General features: G+C 34.8%; 3 protein-coding genes across 7 annotated transcripts; 1 reads left to right on the forward strand and 2 right to left on the reverse strand.

Moving 5' to 3' along the window:
• Positions 1 to 5,375: 5,375 nt before the first annotated feature.
• On the forward strand, positions 5,376 to 11,156 carry LOC133699873 (monosaccharide-sensing protein 2-like). Of its 3 annotated transcripts, none has more exons than XM_062123376.1 (6): positions 5,376 to 5,809; positions 6,096 to 6,227; positions 6,500 to 7,066; positions 8,666 to 9,606; positions 9,925 to 10,112; positions 10,469 to 11,156. In XM_062123376.1, exons 2-6 carry the CDS (start codon positions 6,149 to 6,151, stop codon positions 10,911 to 10,913), a joined length of 2,220 nt encoding a protein of 739 aa, XP_061979360.1. In that variant the 5' UTR covers positions 5,376 to 5,809; positions 6,096 to 6,148; the 3' UTR covers positions 10,914 to 11,156. The 3 variants fall into 3 exon arrangements, with proteins under 3 accessions (XP_061979360.1, XP_061979361.1, XP_061979363.1); XM_062123377.1 differs by lacking the exon at positions 5,376 to 5,809 and adding an exon at positions 5,919 to 6,012; XM_062123379.1 differs by lacking the exon at positions 5,376 to 5,809 and adding an exon at positions 5,925 to 5,957.
• Positions 11,157 to 11,380: 224 nt separating this feature from the next.
• Positions 11,381 to 12,818, reverse strand: LOC133699874 (homoserine kinase-like). The gene has a single exon (XM_062123380.1). The coding sequence runs from the start codon at positions 12,684 to 12,686 to the stop codon at positions 11,586 to 11,588; it is 1,101 nt and encodes a 366-aa protein (XP_061979364.1). The 5' UTR covers positions 12,687 to 12,818; the 3' UTR covers positions 11,381 to 11,585.
• A 2,587-nt stretch (positions 12,819 to 15,405) lies between these two features.
• Positions 15,406 to 19,468, reverse strand: LOC133699719 (alpha-1,3-mannosyl-glycoprotein 2-beta-N-acetylglucosaminyltransferase-like). Of its 3 annotated transcripts, none has more exons than XM_062123112.1 (17): positions 19,280 to 19,468; positions 19,043 to 19,181; positions 18,898 to 18,960; positions 18,651 to 18,685; positions 18,470 to 18,546; positions 18,341 to 18,392; positions 18,117 to 18,179; positions 17,867 to 17,933; positions 17,726 to 17,794; positions 17,579 to 17,648; positions 17,402 to 17,463; positions 17,126 to 17,216; positions 16,948 to 17,041; positions 16,596 to 16,658; positions 16,455 to 16,493; positions 16,203 to 16,373; positions 15,406 to 15,903 (listed from the first exon to the last, which is right to left on the reverse strand). In XM_062123112.1, exons 1-17 carry the CDS (start codon positions 19,349 to 19,351, stop codon positions 15,787 to 15,789), a joined length of 1,344 nt encoding a protein of 447 aa, XP_061979096.1. In that variant the 5' UTR covers positions 19,352 to 19,468; the 3' UTR covers positions 15,406 to 15,786. The 3 variants fall into 3 exon arrangements, with proteins under 3 accessions (XP_061979096.1, XP_061979097.1, XP_061979098.1); XM_062123113.1 differs by having other exon boundaries at positions 18,341 to 18,386; positions 19,280 to 19,467; XM_062123114.1 differs by having other exon boundaries at positions 19,276 to 19,461.
• Between the last annotated feature and the right edge of the window lie 1,273 nt (positions 19,469 to 20,741).

Consider the following 20,741-nt stretch of genomic DNA (forward strand, 5'->3'; position numbering starts at 1 on the left):
AGGGTAGGTAAAAGTGGCTTGAAATGATGCCCTGGTTCCCCCGCTCGACTACATCCCGCTAGTTAGATATTGGCGAGAAATGAGAATACAGGGCTCTAAAGGCTAAATCTTTTCCTGTGATCGGGCTAGGATATATCTCTTTTCCAACACGCGTGCATATATATAGCTTGGACACATCTGGTTCGGCTGCCGACTGCCGCGATGAAGAACCTGTTTGTTTTTTTCTTTTAAATGTATACTAATTAACGGGTTGCATGAGGCATGAGCATGTTAATTTGAACAGTTATCATTCAAGATCTAATAATTTCCAATAATTGAAAAAATAACGTATATATATTTTTTTAATCTAACGTAAGTGTCCGGCTAGGTTGCGAGCACCTCAACTAATTTTACAGGTCTTGAAATTAACGATCATATAGGCCTACAGTAATTATCATATGAACAATCACAAGACTCCAACCTAAAATCACAAAAAAAACAAATTTTTAATTTCTAAATTTTTATCACTAACCACCATCTAAATTCCTCCTCCTCCTCCGCCGTTGTCATATGCTTACGTATATGTAGCTCTTCATGATTCTATCAAGCTGCTGTCTCCCTCCAGTTTTCGTCTACTAATTCTGACTTGAATCTTGATGTATCTGAATCATCATTATGACCAGTGTTCATAAGGACAACTAACTATGATTATCAAATAAAGAAATGAATTGACAGCCAAGTGGACAGCTAGATTCTTTTCACTTGCTTGCCTTTTTTTAGCCTGAAATGAGTGTTATCCTGCCTTCGCCGCATGATACCATACTTTCCCTTTTATATTCCATATCATATTAATTTTTTAAAAAAAAACATAATTGTAGCTTTAATTAATTATTAGTGTTTTGATAATTGTTACTTTTTAAAAATATTTTTTATTTAAAAATAAATTAAAATAATATATAGCTCAACGACAAAAACAAACAATATTTGTAAATGTTTAGTAATTGAGTATCTATCTCTACACGAACTTTTCAAAACACAGAGGCAATCTACTGCTACTCCGAGATTGCAGCCGTCATTTAGGTGACACCTAGGAGTCTAGCTCTAGGGTTTCGGAAATCCAAGAATTCAACCCACGTGGACAGCACTACGAGGATAATGGACAGCACAGCATATACCCACTGTCTTTAGGGTATTTTAGAATTCTAAAATATTCCAGTAAAAGTTCTGGAAAATTAATCCATGTTTAAAACAATATTAAAAAATAACACAATTTAATTACAATTATTATTTTTAAAAACAATCAAACATAATTACTAATGGGAATAACAGTTAATCATAATTATTATTAACATAATGATTAATCCAATCCTTAATTTTGTATAAAAATTCAACCTAGAATTTTACAAAGTTTCAATGATATAAATGAAATTCAAGATTCAATTATTAAAAAATATTGATTGTTATCGAAGACACATTGAAGTTTTATTTTTTACATATCCAATATTATTAGAAAGATCTCGACAAGACTATTCTAACCGTATATTTAAAAACAATCAAACAATGTCATAATTTACCATGATTTTTTTTGGTTAATTATGATATTTTTTTATGTTGTTTAAAGATGTAGTTACATTTGTTTTGCTGAGATCTTTCTTACTATATCAGGTATGTTGAAAATAGAATCTTCATATATTCCTGTTGATTCTTTTTTTTTTTAGTTATTTATCTCTCCTGTCATATTACCATCTTATCTCATCTTTTTTTCTTGAACATTGGATCTTAATCTCATATTTTGACCATTAAATCTTTATAAAATATTTAATTGATTTTTATTAAAGTTAATTAATTTACAAACGAAAGATATTTTCAAACTTTCACTAAAAATCTACTATTTCAAATAATGATTATATAAAAAGTATATATATAGAGAGACACGATGGATATTCCAAATAACAGTTATATATAAAAATTATACTCTAAAATATATTTGTATTCAAACTATATTATTTTTTAAATATTTTTAACCTTTATTATTTTTCCAAAACTTTTAATAAACTAAGATATTTTTTTATGTAAAAAAATCCTCGTCTTCAAGGAATGTCATTGTCCCTACACAAGGCCCCACATGCACTGATCAATTACAGGTTTCACTGACTTGTACTGTGCAAGGAAGGAAGAGGTCGCTGTCGCTTGCCATGGAGATTGATTGATTGATTGCTGAACAGTTAATTGCACCTCAGCCCACAAGCTTTGCTATCCCTGGGGATATTTGTGATAATGTAAGTGTTTTTTTTTAATATATTAAAATAATATTTTTTTATTTTTAAAATTTTATTTTTAATATTAATATATTAAAACGATTAATATATATATAGTTAATAAATTTTAATTTCTTTGAAAATTCTAATCAAAACAGGAGCCAAACACCCCCATAGAATTCAAGCATAAATTTTTTATATTTATGTCACCAACATGCCTGTTTCCGGACCAACAGAATTAAAAAGGCGGGTTTAGTTTTTTTATTCATCATCAAAGAATATGTTTAGACTAATTTTAATATTAATTAAGATTAAGATTTTTTTATTCACAATTCGAGTGATTTTATTAAATAATAAGCTTAAGATTTGACATTAAAAAAATAAAAAAAGATAGAAAAAACTTATCTACCTACTGGACCACTCTCAAGATTAGATTTTTTTATAGATTTTTATCTACTAGAACACTAGATGCCACGTGTCATAACACTAGTTGCTTAAAAGCGTGATAAAAATTAATTTTTGAAGTGTCTTTACTTGAAAATATATTAAAATATTTTTTATTTTTTATAATTTATTTTTAATATCAGCATATTAAAATGATGTAAAAATATATATAAAAAAATAAAATAAAAATTTTAAAATTTTAAAAAATAATAAATGGACAGCGATGCCGAACTTGCCTGCCATAGAATTCATTGAACCTCACAATCAAGAGTGACGAGGCTGATTAAAGCACCGTACCAAACCAAAATCAAAGCTCAATTTGATTACATGGGAGAAGTGAAACCAGTGTCCACTATACTTTAATCACACCATGATTAAGACATGAACTGGGGCCCAACAGAGGGTGGTGGGTCCCAGGTGCAAATAATTGAGAAGGTTGTAGCGCAGAAACTGTCAGTGAAGCGAGGTGGTTCCCTCCCCGTTATCTCCAGCAGGAGTGGACCAGTAATTAGTAAAAAGAAGCAAAATTCCTAGTCCGAATCTTGTGCTCTTCCGGCTGCTTTCCCTTCCTTTTATGGAACGTGACAGTGATGCCCATCCTTCTCTCCTCGACGGCGCAACCACAAAGAGTGACGAACAGAGGATACATCTACTGTTGGTTTTTGGCTATAATTATTCTGTAGACGCATCGAGTTTCTTTTATAAAAAAAAAAAAACTAGAATCTGGATGGTATGTGATGGGTTCGGTGTCTATACTCCTAACCAAACGACCCCGTATCTATGTACAAGTCACCTAACCGACACAAGCTCAAAGTCATAATTATAGGTCTCGAAGTCCACCTCGACATCCAAGATCTAAATAGAACTTGCGCTGAGGCTTGTGACCAAGCGGTGAAGATAAGGTTTTTTTGTCTTTATCTTTTGGGTTTGAGTCTCAGTATGAATGTTTATTATCTTCATAGTGTTTTATTTGTTTATTAGATTTGCAGAATATTCAGTGAATTTAAGGATTAGTTGTAGGGGTATGCAAAAAAACTGAAAAACCAAATAAACCGAGAAAACCGAGAAAAAATTAACCGAAAAAACCAAACCGAAAAAAAAACCGATTAAACCGATTAGAATAGTTAGAAAAAATCCCGGTTCGATTCGGTTTCGGTTTCCAAAGTCTGAAACCGATTGAACCAAACCAAACCAAATCGGTTCAACCATTCCAGAATTAAAAAAAAAACCAAGTATAAATAGAAAAAACACTAGACCTAAAGTGCAGTTAACGCCCCCCCCTCTCTTCTCTGCCTCTCATCATCTTCTCACACAGCCCCACTCCCTTTTCCCTTTTTTTCTCTCCTTTTCTCCCTGCCTCTCATCATCTTTTGATTCTTTTCACAGCCCCCCTCCTTTTCCCTTTTTTCTCCATGCCTCTCATCTCCCCGTAGCCCCTCCTCCTTTTCTCTCTATCTCTCATCTCTCATCTCATCTCTTTAAGTTCACCCTTGCATCAACAATACATTTACTCTAATTAAACTACATGGACTAGGCAGATAAAAAAAAGAGACGACTTTTTGATGATTGAAATTCTAACTCCATTTAAAGTTCATCTCTGCGGTCTGTATCTTGTGGGTTTTTGTTTTTTTTTTTTTATTATTAAGTTATAATTTGCTTGTAATTTGTGGGTAGATCTGTATTCTTGAACAACAGAAACCAAGATTTGCTTGTAATTTATGGGCACTGGACATCGAGATTTGCTTGTAGTTTGTGGGCACTGGGCAGATCTGTTTTCGTGAACAACAGAAATTGAGATTTGCTTGGAGTTTGTGGACACTGGGCACCGAGATTTTCTTTTTGGTTTCACCGGTTCTTGAACAACAAAAACCGAACCGAAACCAGTCGGTTTGAACCGGTTTCGGTTTTAAAATTTTAAAATTAATAATGTCGGTTTGGTTCATTTTTTTATGTAAAAACCAAACCGAACCGAAAATGATCACCCCTAATTAGTTGTGATGCACGTAAGCTGACCCGAACATCTCGGATTATCAAAAAAAAAAAAAAACCTATACAGAACTTGCATTCATTTAGAATAGGGCGTGACACTTGACATGATGCTCCTCTCACTTGACATGATGCTTCTCTTAAATGGGGATATTAATTTAATTTGTCTGTTTTTATATTTTAAAATTGTTTTTATAAAATATTAATTTTTTTATTTTTTATTTTACTTCAAATTAATTTTTTGGTATTTTTTTAATATATTTATAGACAAAAAAATATTTTAAAAAATATTATATAAATAGTTAAAAATTATATAAATAGTATTGAATCCTAAGTGAGTAATCGGCTCTTTAAAAGGAAACATCTTCTTTTGCTTTAAATTGTTTTTTTCTTAAATTAAAATTAAAATTTTCAGCATCAACTCTGATTCATTACCTTTTTGTCTGTTTGGTAATACGAATCCTTAATATTTGCTAAATCACATGGTTAACAAAGGGAAGGAAACTTCACCCAATCTGTGTCTTTGTTTGTTTAGACTACTGGTTAGACACTAAATTGTTCGTCAGTGGACACACCACTAGATTCCAACGTCTAGAGTCCAGACTTATTACATGGATCTTGGGATGGATCCCTTTTAGCCCCTTGTACTCTTCCACATCATTGCTTTCTCAAATGTGATATAAAGTTCCGAACTTTTCTATTTTTCTTTTCTTTTTGAAATTTATAGAATTGAGGCCCCTTCTTTTCTTGTGGTGATGCTAAGATGGGGTTGATAGCGAGAGTGATGTGTAGAAAAAGCCATCCGAGGAAGGTGGTTACGTGCAGGGTGAATATAGAGGCATAAGGGGCAGGTGTCGTACTTTAGAAGGCCTTTGCTTTGCTTCTCTTCTGCCAAAAATTCTCTCCTTTTTCACTTCTCCATCTGCCACCTAAGAAAGATCTCTCCTTCCTCTGTTTGCATTCCATTGCCCTGAATTATAATACAAAATACAAAAGAAAAGAGAGAGAAGAAATCATCACCGAGGACAACTTTTTTGTCGCAAGTCATTGCAATTTGCAGAGAATTTGATGACCCTTTCTTCATCTGATAATACATGAAAGGACGCATCTAACGGTTCTGCTTCTTTTGCTTCATCACGTCGGTAATTTTAAAAAATAACAACTTGTTTTGTTTTCACGTTAGATTTGTACGTCTGGGTTTTCGTTGTTTATTGTTTTCTAATAAAGTCTCTAGTTTGTTTTGTTCCGTTGTGTTCATCGGTTTGGTGGTTTGGTAGTGTTGATCCATTGGTTTGTTTCTCTGCCCAGTAGAGATCCTCGTACCGTACAAGATAATTCTACTATTGTAATTATATGTAGTTTTGTTGAATTAGGAGAGCAATAAAGCTTTCCACCATGTGATCTCTGATTTGGAATCTTCTCTTTCAGGGTGCTCGGTTTGTCGGTTTTTTTTTCCAGAAGAAATCTTGGCTTAAGGGAAGATGAGTGGAGCTGTGCTTGTAGCTGTTGCTGCTGCTATCGGCAACTTATTGCAAGGATGGGATAATGCAACCATCGCAGGTAATTTTCCCTTTTGATCATCTATTTCCCAGTTTAACTGTTATGGCCTAAAATGCTTTAAGGTTTCTTCAGCTTTTAAAGGTAATTCTTTGCACATGAAATGATCACTTTCAAGCTTTGAGTTGTTTTTGTGATCGACTTATAGTAACCGATATTTGCTTCTCTTTACTGGTTTATAATTAGATCTTTCTTGAATTGACCTTCTGAATTAGAGCCATGAATGTCTGGGCAGAGTGATTTAAGTCATTTTCTGTTTTCCTTTGCCGCTGCAGGGGCTGTTCTATACATAAAAAAGGAATTTCATTTGGAAAGTGAACCAGCTATAGAAGGACTAATCGTGGCTATGTCACTTGTTGGAGCCACTTTAATTACTATGTGCTCTGGACCCATATCTGATTTGCTAGGCCGCCGTCCGTTGCTGATAATATCATCTGTACTTTATTTCGTTAGTGGTCTTATAATGCTATGGTCTCCCAATGTTTATGTTCTACTTCTGGCAAGGCTCTTGGATGGATTTGGCATTGGTTTGGCAGTTACTCTAATTCCAGTTTATATATCTGAGACGGCACCACCTGAAATAAGGGGGTTGTTGAATACCCTTCCTCAGTTCACTGGATCTGGTGGAATGTTTCTCTCATATTGCATGGTGTTTGGAATGTCTTTGATGGAGGCTCCAAGTTGGAGATTGATGCTTGGAGTTCTTTTTATTCCCTCTATTATCTATTTCCTGTTGACTGTATTTTTCTTGCCTGAGTCTCCAAGGTGGCTTGTGAGCAAAGGGCGGATGCTTGAGGCCAAGAAGGTTCTGCAGAGGCTCCGTGGCAGGGAAGATGTCGCTGGTTAGCCCTCTCTGCTTTGCCTCTTTAGAAGTTACTTTTTTCTGGTGATGCGAAATATGATCTGCATGGGTTTTGAGTTTAATAGCAATATTGTTTTGATATGCCTAGTGACGGGCGATATGACACATAAGGTAAAACCTTTCTGCAGGGAAAAAGTATAGTTTTGGGAATTTAGTGGATGCAGAAATTTGTCCCAGCAAAATAAAAAATTTGTTGGAATTTTGCTTATGAAAAGTTGCACGCATAGATTCTTTATCAGTTATAAAATGAAAGTTCGCTGTTCAATGTGGGGTGATTTTAGGTCTGAAATTTAAGAGCTTCCCTTCTTTCATGTGCTATGCTTCCTGTTGAAGCAACCATTCTTTGTATATCCTTTGGCTTAGCTTTATATAAAGCTGGAAAACAATCCATTTCTGTATTTGGATCATCATTCTCTATGACAGTTTGGCCTTCATTTGTTTTGCTTTCACTGACGCTGAGTTGTTAGACTAAATTTACTAAGCACAACGCGTTTACAAATTATTTTCCTGTTTATTTTTGCTTCGGTTCACTTCCTATTCTACTCCTTGCAATATAATGAAACTTTTTCTAGTCCCCATTAACTAGATAATGGATAATATTAATAAAATACAAATCATATCATATCATAAATTGCAAGAAGGATCATGAGGTTCTTGTTTGATTTCGTTAATTGTACAAAAACTTGGAAAATGGCAGCAAGATTTCAGTAGACAGAGTAAATTTGTTACCTTTAGAGGGCGATTTATGCTTTTGTTGTTCTATTGACCAATTGCAATAGTGTGCCTGTTAAACATATCATAGAGCAATGCCTATGATAGTCATTTTTAGGAAGCTTGTAGAAATCTGCTTGGCTGTAATCTGTTCTGTTCTTTCTCTTCTGTGTTTGCTTTAAAAAACCAGTGCCATCAAATATAATGTATTCAGTTTTAAGAGAACAGCATTTTGATTTCATGGACAACATACCTGTACTTATGCCACATTATAGCTGCTGCTTTATATAGAATTCTGTAGCTCCATATTCTTTCATAGCTAATCGTATGCTAGTTATAGCTCCTACGGTTCATATTTGCACCATGCTTCCTCTAATGTTGTTTGCCTTACAAAATACTCTAAACTTAACTGCCTCTACCACATGTGGTGAGGGAATTCTCTTTCAATCTCTTCTTCATTGACTCTTCCTCTCTCTTGCATTTTCACGTCCTCTGAAACCTTGCTAAGCGACTCCACATGTCATGTATTTTCTTCTATCAGAATTTAAGTAAGCATTACGTTTCTCTTTCTTTTAGCATTTCTAAAGGAGAGAACCATGTGTTTGAATTTACAGCAACTCAATAGATGATTGGTGACTAGTCTATTTATTTCTTATTTATTTTTCTCTTTGTTGCTTATATGGTGCTAATGTTGCAGTGTTTCCTCTTACTTCTCTACTGTTTCTGCATTGAAGTTTGAGTATTCTGTCATGTTTGGCGGAAATGGTGTAAAATCACTCACTACTTCATTTTAGGATGTTTATTCTCACAAATTGGTAGTGATGGAAATATCCTATTCATGGTGTACTAATCTTGTTTGAACGAACAGGTGAGCTGGCTTTACTGGTTGAGGGACTTGGAGTTGGGGCTGACACATCAATAGAGGAGTACATAATTGGCCCAGCCAATGATTTCACTGATGAACATGATATATCCGCTGACAAGGATCAGATCAAGTTATATGGATCTGAACAAGGTCTCAGTTGGGTTGCCAGACCTGTCAATGGGCAGAGCGCTATTGGTCTTGTATCTAGGCGTGGAAGCATGGCAAACCAGAATGTACCTCTCATGGATCCTCTTGTGACCCTCTTTGGTAGCGTCCACGAGAAGCTCCCTGAACAAGGAAGCATGAGAAGCATGCTTTTTCCGCACTTTGGCAGCATGTTCAATGTAGGAGAGGGTCAACCTAGAAATGAAGATTGGGATGTGGAGAGCCACGCCAGAGAAGGCGAGGATTATGCATCTGATGGTGATGCCGGTGATTCTGATGACAATTTGCAAAGTCCATTGATCTCTCGCCAGACAACAAGCATGGATAAGGACATGGCCCCACCAGGCAATGGAAGCATGGCAAACACGAGACACGGGAGTCTGATTCCTGGAAATGATGGAGAGCCAGGTGGTAGCACAGGGATTGGTGGTGGTTGGCAGCTTGCATGGAAATGGTCCGAGAGAGAAGACCAAGATGGAAAGGAAGGAGGCTTTAAAAGAATTTATCTGCATCAAGGGGGTGCCCCTGGTTCTCGGCGTGGATCTCTGGTTTCTCTGAATGGTACCGATGGCCATCCAGACGCTGATTACGTCCAGGCTGCTGCTTTGGTGAGCCAATCAGCTCTTTATCCCAAGGAGCTTTCGAATCAGCATCCAGTTGGACCAGCTATGGTCCACCCATCGGAAACTGTGGCTAGAGGACCAAGCTGGAGAGATCTTTTTGAACCAGGTGTCAAGCATGCCTTGGCTGTTGGGGTGGGACTTCAAATACTTCAGCAGGTAACAATTACTGATCTTGTTGGTTTTTTGTTATGATGTTAATTCACTGCTACTCTGTTGGTATAATGGTAGCAAACTGATCTTGCAATTTGTTCTGTTTTCTTCAAGAGGGAGATTTTCTCAACTTTAATAGCAGGGATGGTTTTAAACCATTGGATATCTCAGTCTCAAACTATCATTTTCTTCCTTTCCCTTTGACAACTATGCCTTCAAGTTTGAAGCGTAGTGAATTTGTTAATGGAGACATTATACTATTTTAAGGTTTTTTTTTTTTTCACTTTTGCATAAGTTGGCTTCTGAATTTGTGTGCCTATGCAGTTTGCTGGCATCAATGGGGTTCTCTACTATACTCCTCAAATTCTTGAGCAGGCAGGAGTTGGAGTTCTTCTCTCAAACCTGGGCCTTAGTTCAGCTTCTACATCTCTGCTTATCAGCGCCCTTACAACCTTGTTGATGCTCCCCTGTATAGCTGTTGCCATGAGGCTCATGGATATCTCTGGGAGAAGGTACTTCCATTTCTTCTTTTCCTTGACTATTTCCTATGCAATTGTAGCCTATATTCTTTAAATCCAGAAATTTTTTGTTGTGATGAGGATTACTGATGCGCAATGATGCGTCCAAGGCTAAGCCCAAAAAGCAATCATTTCTTGATCCAACAATTTGTAATCTTCTCATCGGTTAATGTTTAGGGCCTAATGAAATAGGGGGGAAATACAAGGTCTAATCGTCTGGACTCAATTACATGTATCTTCTAGATGAAAAAAATTGTAAAATACTAATGGAATTTAAAGAAAAAGAAAAGAAAAGAAATACCCGTGTTGTTACCCTTTTTTCCTGTCTTCACTGCTGTTGTGTTGTGCAGGACTTTGCTGCTCACAACTATCCCTGTGTTGATCGTATCACTCATTTTGTTAGTCCTTGGAAGCATGGTGGATTTGGGCGGTGTTGTAAATGCATCAATCTCAACTGTTAGCGTTGTGCTCTACTTCTGTTTCTTCGTCATGGGTTTTGGGCCAATTCCTAACATACTATGTGCGGAGATCTTCCCTACTCGTGTTCGTGGCCTTTGCATAGCCATATGCGCCCTTACATTCTGGATTTGCGACATCATTGTGACGTATACACTCCCAGTGATGCTCAAATCTGTTGGCCTCGCTGGTGTTTTTGGCTTGTATGCAGTCGTCTGCGTCATATCATTTGTGTTCGTCTACTTGAAGGTTCCAGAGACCAAGGGCATGCCTCTGGAAGTGATATCAGAGTTTTTCGCTGTCGGTGCAAAGCAGGTTGCAGCTGCCAAAGAAAACTGAATCCAGGCACCTATGGATAGAAAAAGTTTTGACTGTCGCTTTATTTGTTAAGTTTATATTTTTGTAGAAAAAGCACACCATCCTTTCCCCACTCCCTTTTGTTATGATTTTATTTTACAAGACTCTCAGGGTTCTTTCCTCCTCGCGTGTTGACATTTTTTTTTCATACTCCTCGTCATGTAAGATGATAAAGAGTGGGATGATCAATGAGGTATGAGAAAATAGAAGGGATTTATTTATTTACGAGTTGGAAGAGTCGAGTAGGGTCTTCTTATGCGTGGGGCTTAAATAGACAGAACCATGGCATTTATACCATCTTCTCTTCAATGGAGATCCATTGTGAGGTTTCAATCAAAGTGATTTCCCCAAAGCAATATCTTATGAACTAGTTTAAAATCGAAAATATACGACCACACGCACACAAATGAAGGAATGTTGGCATGAACAAATTCTAACAAGATTATCAATGACAGACGAGAACCCACAATTGCATTTGACATAAAAGAGGGCAAAAACATGTGAGGTTTATTCATCAAAGCAGCTGCATTCACTAACAGTTTTAACACTGAAGCAAAACAAAACCAAAAAAGCTCTCCCCTCTACTTGTTTGCCTGGTGACTGGATATTTACTGCTGTTTAAACTTATTATCTCAGACCAGATCGAAACCAGCATCATCTAGGAACACTACCAACTAGTCTAGCACCAACTCTATCCAGCCTCTTAACCATAGCAACAGCCTTCAAATTCCCTTCTTTCCAAAAAGCCTCCACCATTCTCTCCCCAACTTCCACCCCTCTATCCTCACTACCCACCACTGCCACTGCTGTCGGTCCTGCCCCACTAATGGTACATCCAAAAGCCCCCGCCTCCAGAGCCGCCTTCTTAACCCCTACCATGCCAGGAATCAGAGGAGCCCTTTTAGGCTCCACAATTTTGTCACTTGACAGTGCCTTCCCTAACCCCACCAAATCCCCTTGCAGCACTGAAGCCACTAAAGCCCCAGCTTGACTACAATTCCACACATGGTGTGACATCCCTATTTCAGCAGGCAATGCAGCCCTCATTTTCTTAGTTGGGGCTTCAAAATCAGGACTAACAAGCACAAAGATCAAGTCTTTTTCAACGGGGAATTGTAAACTCATTAACTCTAATGGATCATAACTTCTAATCAAAACAAAACCACCCATTATTGCTGGTGCTATATTATCAGCATGGTAACCTGAAACTTTAGCTTCAGATTCCAATCCAGCCAATACCAGATCTTTCACCTCCAATTTCCTTCCAAACAGCTCATTCACCGCCACAGCAGCCGCAGCAGCACTGGCAGCGCTGGATCCGAGTCCGGATCCTAAAGGAAGGCCCTTTTCGAGGGAAAGAGAGAGACCCACAGAGCGAATGTTGAGCATCTTCATGGTCGCAATGGCGGCGATGCCAGCACAGTTGTTGAGAGGGTTTTTGGAGAGATTTTTTGTGCCTGAAATATCGGAGATGGAGAGCTCGCCGGGGTGGACCGAGGGGTCGACACGGAGAGAGACGAAGTCGCCGAGGCCATCAACGGCGCACCCGAGGAAATCGAAGCCAGGGCCAAGATTGGCGACGGTGGCTGGTGCGAAGGATCTAACGGAGGTGAAAACGGGTTCAGGTTCGGTGGTTGTGATGATGGGCAGAGAAAAGTTACAGCGAAGGATGTTTGGTTTTATAGGATTGAGGCTTGTTGTCAATGAAGTTGTTGGGGTTATGGGTTTCAAAGGAGAAAGAAAACAGATTGCCATTTTCCGTTGTAGAGAAAAAGGTGGCTGCTTTTCAGTGGGTCAAAACACAGAGAGGGTTTTAGATTCCCGTTCTTCTTTATTTTCCAAAGAGACAACAGCGCTGAGGGGGTAGGTCTCTTGTCTCTCAGTTCATGAGGTAAACTCTTTTATGCAGTCCTCCAAAAACGTTTGATAGTCATATTAGCACCACAACAATAATTTCAAGCACATCGGCCCTTATTACAAGGAAAGGGCACTTTTACCATGAATTGAAGTTTTGTATTGAGTATAATTCCTTTTAAAATATTTTTTAGTTGAAAATATATTAAAATAATATTTTTAAATTTTTAAATTTATTTTAATATCAACGTATTAAAATAATTTAAATATATATAAAAAAGTTAATTTTAAATAAAAAAATTAAAATTTTTACTAAACACGACGTTCCCAGAACCATAGTTATCAAACCCGGCCTTGGGGTTGACCCTGCCAAAGAGCTGGGTCCCGGATTTCATGGGTCAATCCGGAAAAATTTTAAAAAAATTATTTAAAGTTTTAATATTTCATATGAAAAAATTAAGAAAAAATCCATGTGAATATAGACTATGCATATTATAAATAATGAAGTTTAAAAGAATATTTTAAAAAAGTTTTTATCCTATATTGAAAAAACATAAATTTTTTCTTGTTAACATATAGTATATATACTAAAAAGTTTCAAATCCTACATTGAAAAAATAATTTCTTTCTTATGAACATAAAATATATATATTAAAAAGTTTCAAATTCCATATTGAAAAAATATTATATTATCCTTTTAAATTGAAGTATTTAAACCAAATTTTTTAATCTCACATTAAAAAAACATAATTTTTTTTCTTGTGAACATAGAGTATATATATGAAAGGGTTTCAAATCCCACTTTGAAAAATATTTTTTTCTTAGAAACATAGAGTATATATACTAAAAGGTTTCAAATCCTACATAAAAAAAACATAACTTTTTTCTTGTGAATATATATATATATATATATATATATATATATATATATATATATATATATATATATTAAAGGGTTTCAAATCCAATATTAAAAAGATATTATATTATCCTTTTAAGTTAAAGTATTTAAACTAAAAAGTTTTTTGTGCTACATTGAAAAAACATAAAATTTTTTTTGTGAACATAGAGTATATATACGAAAGAGTTTCAAATCTCACATTGAAAAAATAAAATATTTTTTTAATATTTCTATAGTGAACTTTAAAAAATATTAATAACTAACTAAAATAAACGAAAAAAAGAGGTGTATAGGAGAAAAATCACATTAAAAAACAAAAACACCGAGTCTCGTCCTGGTTTGCCCAGGTTAACCGAGTTTTGACGGGTTGTTGTACCGGCCGGTTATTTAATAAATCCAGATCGGTCTAGCCTTCAGGTTAATCTACTATCCGGGTTTAATAATAGTGCCCAAAACAACTCCATAGTTATTCATGTTTATGGAAAGTTGGAAACAGGGGACATTATCTTAGAATATATGAAAAGAAACGAAAAAATGTTTTGGAAGAAAAAGTAGAGGCAAAAATACTAGAATACAGTCCTCGCAAGAGAAGCTACGTGGGTCAGTTGAGAAACTGGAGTCACTTATGATTTAGATTTCAATCTTACAAGAGAGCATTACACTTTGAGATTCCTGCTGCAAGGGCCATGGACCATTGATGTCGAATGTTCTTCAACAGTCCTGATTGGCCATGCCTGTGTCATCACAGTTTGGACCCCCTTTGTCTAGGGAGATCAGATCTATTTTGTCTGCAAACCCTTACCGAAGGCCAAAGGCCGATGTTTCTAATGTGATGACAGGCTTATACCTGGACACAAATGTAAGAATAAGAAACTATACTCACTGTGAAAGGTGGAAGATGAGAAAGATAATGAACATTCGACTGTTGAAGAACATTCGACATCAATGGTCAGTGGCCATGAACATTCAAATTAATTTTCAAATAATTTAATATTAAAAATTAAAATTAAATAAATAAATAAAGATGAAGTTGCTGAAAGATGAAAAAATAAATTGAATTGTTGAAGGATGAAATTGAAAAACAAATTATTCAATTAAAATAACAAGTCAACCAAAATCAACCTGTGAAACTCACTACTCGGATCTTGAGATTGAGATATAACCCTATAGAAAGAAAAAAAAAATAATTATAAGATTTAATATTCAACCATCCTAATTTAAAGGATAAAATTAAAAAAAAATCAATTTGAAAACACGACCCAAAAATAACTTAAGTCAACCCGGATTAACTTGTTAAACTCATGACTCGAGTTATAAAATCGAAATAAATACAAAGAAAACAATAAAAAAAATACAAAATTCAAAGTTAAAATTAAGAAAAAAATAATCAATAAGATTGGTGTATAACCCAACAAAAAAATAATATTTTTTTATAATTAACAATTTCGAAACAACCTAATATTATTTAAAAAAAAAACTAAACACAAAACAACACTATTCCAATCCAATAAATAATATTAATTTAATCACACCCTTTAAAATTTTGAACTAAAATAAAGTGTTGCAGACGTACATTTTCATCGATCACCCTTCTCTTAGATTTCCAACCGCATGATCGTCGTTTCTGGAACTCGAAACAAATCCTTATTTTTTTGAACCATCCATGAGAGTGGGGTCGGTATGTTGTCTTTTAAAACATCATTAATCAAGAGACAGTCGCAAGTCAATTACCATCTGGCATGTATTGGTTAAGCAAAGCGTTAGTAACAACAAAGTCTTTGATAGAGACTACAAAATTCATGGGCATTTCCACCAATCGAGGAGCACGAGAATTAAGCATCTCACACAATGATCAGATGTAAATATGACACAAAGATGGTACACAGGGGTCCATAAAAGCAAGTTCAATAGAAGCTGATTCCTTTATGTCGTTTAGGATCAACTACGCTCGTGTCTAGCTGGCTCCGGTGTGTAGCCTGAGTGTGTGGATCTCTGACGACCCAAATTTACACACATTTCCTTCTTTGAACTCCGTTAATTTAAAGATAAAAAACAAACTAAATGGAACTAACAGTGCATGATCTCTCTTTTCATATGGTCTCAAGCATCTTCGATCCCAAGTTGCCTCAGAGAATCTGGACCAACAAGGAATATACGTCTTGTTGTATGGTATCTGAAAACAACTACTCCTTTAAATGATGTCCTTGGTATTCCATCCTAGAAATGGAAAGGAAAAAAATCAATTGAGGGCACAATTGTTTTCAAAAATGATAAAAAGATATCTGATTCTGAATGCAGAAAAGTAGAGAGAACAAGAGTGAGCATACATGGCGCAGTGCAACACAGATAGGATTATCAACTGTTGCACTAAACATGTCACCGAATAGTGAAATGTGATAACATGATAGGAGGAGCTACTTAATCCAAGCGATTTGCCCAAGAGCACAAAATAAAGAGAAGAATTTTCTAGTTTCATTCCATTTTGCATAACTTTATCGAAGTTAGAGCAGAAATACCTTCCACTCTTCAAAAATACCAAACTGGTGTGCAATCCATTCAAAGTCTGGTTGGTCCCTGTACTGGATACGCACATCACCCTCTATATTATAGGCCTTAAGAACAGCATCAGTTCCATGGACAGGTTTAGCTTTTCTCACAATGTTGGCAAAATGCTTTGTATAATTGTCCTGAGAAGAGCAGCATAATTTATTGACTAGAATCGGCTTTTAGGGCTCCTTCACTTCACATGAATTAAAATTGTCCATTACCTTTGTCAGGTAGCTTAAATCCTTTGCCTTCCAATCAACCTTTTGAAGAAGAGGCAAAAGTGAAATTCATTATAATGATAATGATATACATTATAAGTGCAGACACTTCAACTTGGGGAAAAAATGTGGAATACGTAATACCTTTACATTGTTCAGTTTAATAGGCTGGAGATATTGCTGGAAAAACTGCCCTAAACTAGAGCCCTGTGATCATAAATCCACACTCAATTAGAGGGTAAAGACATCTGGGTTCTGATATTTGGTGACATTTTATTGCATTAACCTTCTGTTTTGTGATATTATGAAAATAAATGGTATTTCATCCCCTGCATGTTATCCAATGATCAATCAACTGATTTGTAAGCTTCTGCCTAAGTGGTTCTCAATACATTAATATTAATCAACACTTTCTAAATATGTCAGCCTGACACAGATGCATCCAAACAACTAAGAAGAAATATAAGTGCAGTAGTACATAGATAGACATACATACATGCTCACCGAAGTTATATGTTCGGCATACTTCTGGACGAATGAACTGTCGACCTTTATGATTCTCCTTTAATCTCAACCAATCATCCCAGTAAGTGAGTTTTTGTCAAGGGAAATGCCTTCAATCACACTATAAAAGCCAGACTTCAAAATGATATGACAAATTAAAAAAAGGATATGCTTTTGGCCATTTAGGGGATAGTTCGTCCCAAATAGATTTAGTCAGCATCCAGCCAAGTCCAGGAAAGAAATCTGACCGATAAAGTTCATCTGCAGAATACACCAAATAGCAGATCAGAAACAAAAAGCAGTTCAAGTTTGTTGCTCAAATCATTACCAAAACCTTTTCCAAACACATGCTGCCCGAGCTCATTGAAAGTTAAATATCCCATCACATGAGTACAGTTTAGAGAGGAGAGGTGGTAGTATAAGGAGTAAATGAGAAAATAACTTACAAGGATCATGCACAAACTGCTTTTGTCCATTGTCATTCCATGAGGAAACAGCCATGATGGACCTACCAGGTTAGATACCAAATGAGAAAGAAACTAGCTTACTGAAAACCTAAGATCCCTAGCTTTTTATATTAAAATTTAATGTGTAGGAGATAGAAGGCATGGAAAATAACATACTTATCCTTTTCAAGAAGAGCTGCAGCAGCCTCAAAGTAATCAAAAAAATCAGGGGCGATTTCCATATCGTCTGTTTTAGAAGCAATACTTTAGCACATAATTTCTAAAGACATGAATAGAGATTCCACAGCAGGAGAAGAAGTTCACCTTCAAGTATAATTACTCGGCTGAAATTATGCTTGTAGAATAATTGATCCATTGCCCATTTGTAATGCCCTGTAGAAGATTTACATTTCAGTTAGTAAATTTGAGAAGAAAGCTATTACACAAGAAGTAATCATTCCTTACTTGCAATCTTGTAGTACGCAATCAATTCCCCAGGTCTTTCTGTTTGTACTGGTTCAGAATCTAAGTGCTGCAAATGAATGAAAAAGAAACTAAAATAATCAAGTATTGCAACTGGAATGAGAAATGTTCCAAATACACAGCTTGACATACCACATCATATACAGATACTATTCAAGCAACCATAAATATATACCAGATAATAGATAAGGACCTTGCATGCACACACAAAAATACATAGAATACAGTTTACCTGAATGTACATTAGCTGATCATAACTCATAGCCTTGCTTCTTACATTTGGGTCTGATCCATCCTGAAAAATTGAAAAAAAAAAATTACTGAAAGAAAAACAGAACCAGCTATATAGTTTTCTTATACGATATATCTATGGATAGTAGGTGTGCATGCCATGCTCAGAAGCAAACCTAATTTGCACTTTGAAAAAAAAGGAAAAACAAAAGCTAATATGAGTACCTGAGACACAAAAAGTGGATACTTCGAAGCAACAGAGCTTTGATACCTGTCAACTTAGAAAACCAGTCAGCTGGTGATTAGAATTGAGTTAAATGCACCAGAAACAAACTACATGAACACGAAACATACTTCAAAATAGACTCAATTGTCCGTTGTAAATAATCAGCACGATTGCAGGCCATGATCACAACGGCTGCCACTGGTACCTGAAAAATGAAGCAGAAAATAGCTTGTATAATTTAAAGCGATGACTGCAATGGCATATATATATATAAAAAAAAAACTTCAGAAATTGTCCACTGTTCTGTACCTGTGCCTTGTCAACCACTTTTCGAACGCCTTTTCCTGCAATATCAGCATTGAGAAAACGCTAAATTTCTTATAAATTTGGATCAACACTAAAGAAAAATAACTATTTACACCAAACACCAACAACCTAAAAAAAGACCAGGATAAATAGGAATCAACAGAAACCAATGCCACTCAGTAAAACAACTGGATTCATAAAGCTTAGTCTAGAAGATGAAGTGAGTGATAAAATTTGGTGAGGCACATACTTTCAAGATCATCGAGAAGCGCCTTGAGCTGTCTACACTCTTCGGCTTGACGTCTATTTTGTTCTGAAAATTATTTCAATATAAAAAAAATCAAATTCAGTTCAAATAATGGTTAAAAAACAGAGAGAGAGAGAAGGAAAGAAACCTTGAAGAGAAACAATATTGGATTGGTGAATGCTAATTTGATCAATAAGTAATCGCGATTGAGAAGTGCAATGATTCTCTGATTCAAGCGCAACAGCAAGCCGATCTGCGTACTCTGATTGCGTCGCAAATAGCCGCATCTGAAATTCCACAACCATTATGAAACTTGACGATGGATGGATGCATCCATCTGTAACAAAAGAAGAAAAGAATTGAAGAATCGACCTGACCTACCTACCTGGATGTAGAAGAATGCGACTACGGCTGCTATCAGAAGAAGGCATCGGTAATCGCATCTTATTTTTCTCATTTTTTTATTTAGTTTTTATTTTCAAGTCTTCTTCATTTTGTCTCTGCTCTCTCTCTCTCTCGCTGAAGCCTGAATGTACAGCACTGTCAATTGTGTAGCGAGGGTTTTTCCATCCTTGCGTGCTGGGAAGTGTGGATGATGTTTTTTTAAATGTTTTTTATTTAGAAATTTATTAAAATAATATTATTATATTTATTAAAAATTATTTTTGATATTAATATATAAAATGATGTGAAAATATTAAAAAAATATTAATTTAAATTTAAAGTTTTAAAAAAAGAATTTAATATTTTTAAAATATAAAAACGGGTATACTCGCCTTGTTAAGTTATTATTGTTTATAGTCGCTTCCCATTTCAAGTTTCAACATATTCTATTTTGAAACGCCATATCAACCACCTACCCAATAATTCCTTGCCACGTTTAGCCATATTAGCTATTTTATCCTCACCACGCCGCCACTCTATATTATACGTAGACTTTTCTAAAGCTTATTCGTATATAAAAAAACATAAATATAAATTAAAAAATCTATATTTATATAATTAAAAAAATTAAGAATGTTAAATTTTTTTTTAAAAAAATTGTTAACATGAAGATAAAATTAAAAAATTAATAAATATATATAGATTCATATATTTTATTTTATAATATGAGTCTTTGACCAGGCTGGTTTGAATGATTTTGTATACAAAAATTAAATTTTTATTTTATTAAATAATAATAAAAATATATGTACATTAAATTTATTGAATAACATATAAGAAAAAATATTATGCAAAGTTACATATATTAGAAATATTATCCAAAAATATTTTTTATTTATTTATATTAAATATAAAAAAATAGATGAATTAAAATAATGTTTTTAAAAATTAAATGCAGACAAAATAACTAAAAACTAATTATTATTTTAAAGAGGCTATATAAACAAAATAAAAAAGAGAATGCATATTAATTTAAATATAAATAAAAAATAATTTTGAAAAGATACATAAAAAAAATATCAATTAAAAAACAAATTAGAAAAAAAAAGTCAAGTGATATGGGCATGGCAAGTAAGGTTAGTCTTCTTGACCCATTTAGCAAGGGATGTGCTTAGGCCCTTTTTTTTTTTCTTATTGTAAATAGAGCATATAACATATTATTTGTCCTAATTGTTTTTTTTAAATTGAATCAGACGAATAAACCTTCTTAGATTATGACCATTATGATAGCTAGAAAATTAGGACATAAATCTTTTTTACTCAAAAATCTATTTTTGACCAAAAACATCCTATAAAGTACCCTTGAAACCTTGTTAAACCTATTTATAACCTTAAAAAAATGTCCCAAAACCTAGAAGCAACCAAGAACCAAAAATCTTTTCAAGCTCATATATGTTTTTAGG

Source organism: Populus nigra, chromosome 7 (assembly GCF_951802175.1).
Source record: "Populus nigra chromosome 7, ddPopNigr1.1, whole genome shotgun sequence".
Taxonomy (NCBI): Eukaryota; Viridiplantae; Streptophyta; class Magnoliopsida; order Malpighiales; family Salicaceae; genus Populus; species Populus nigra.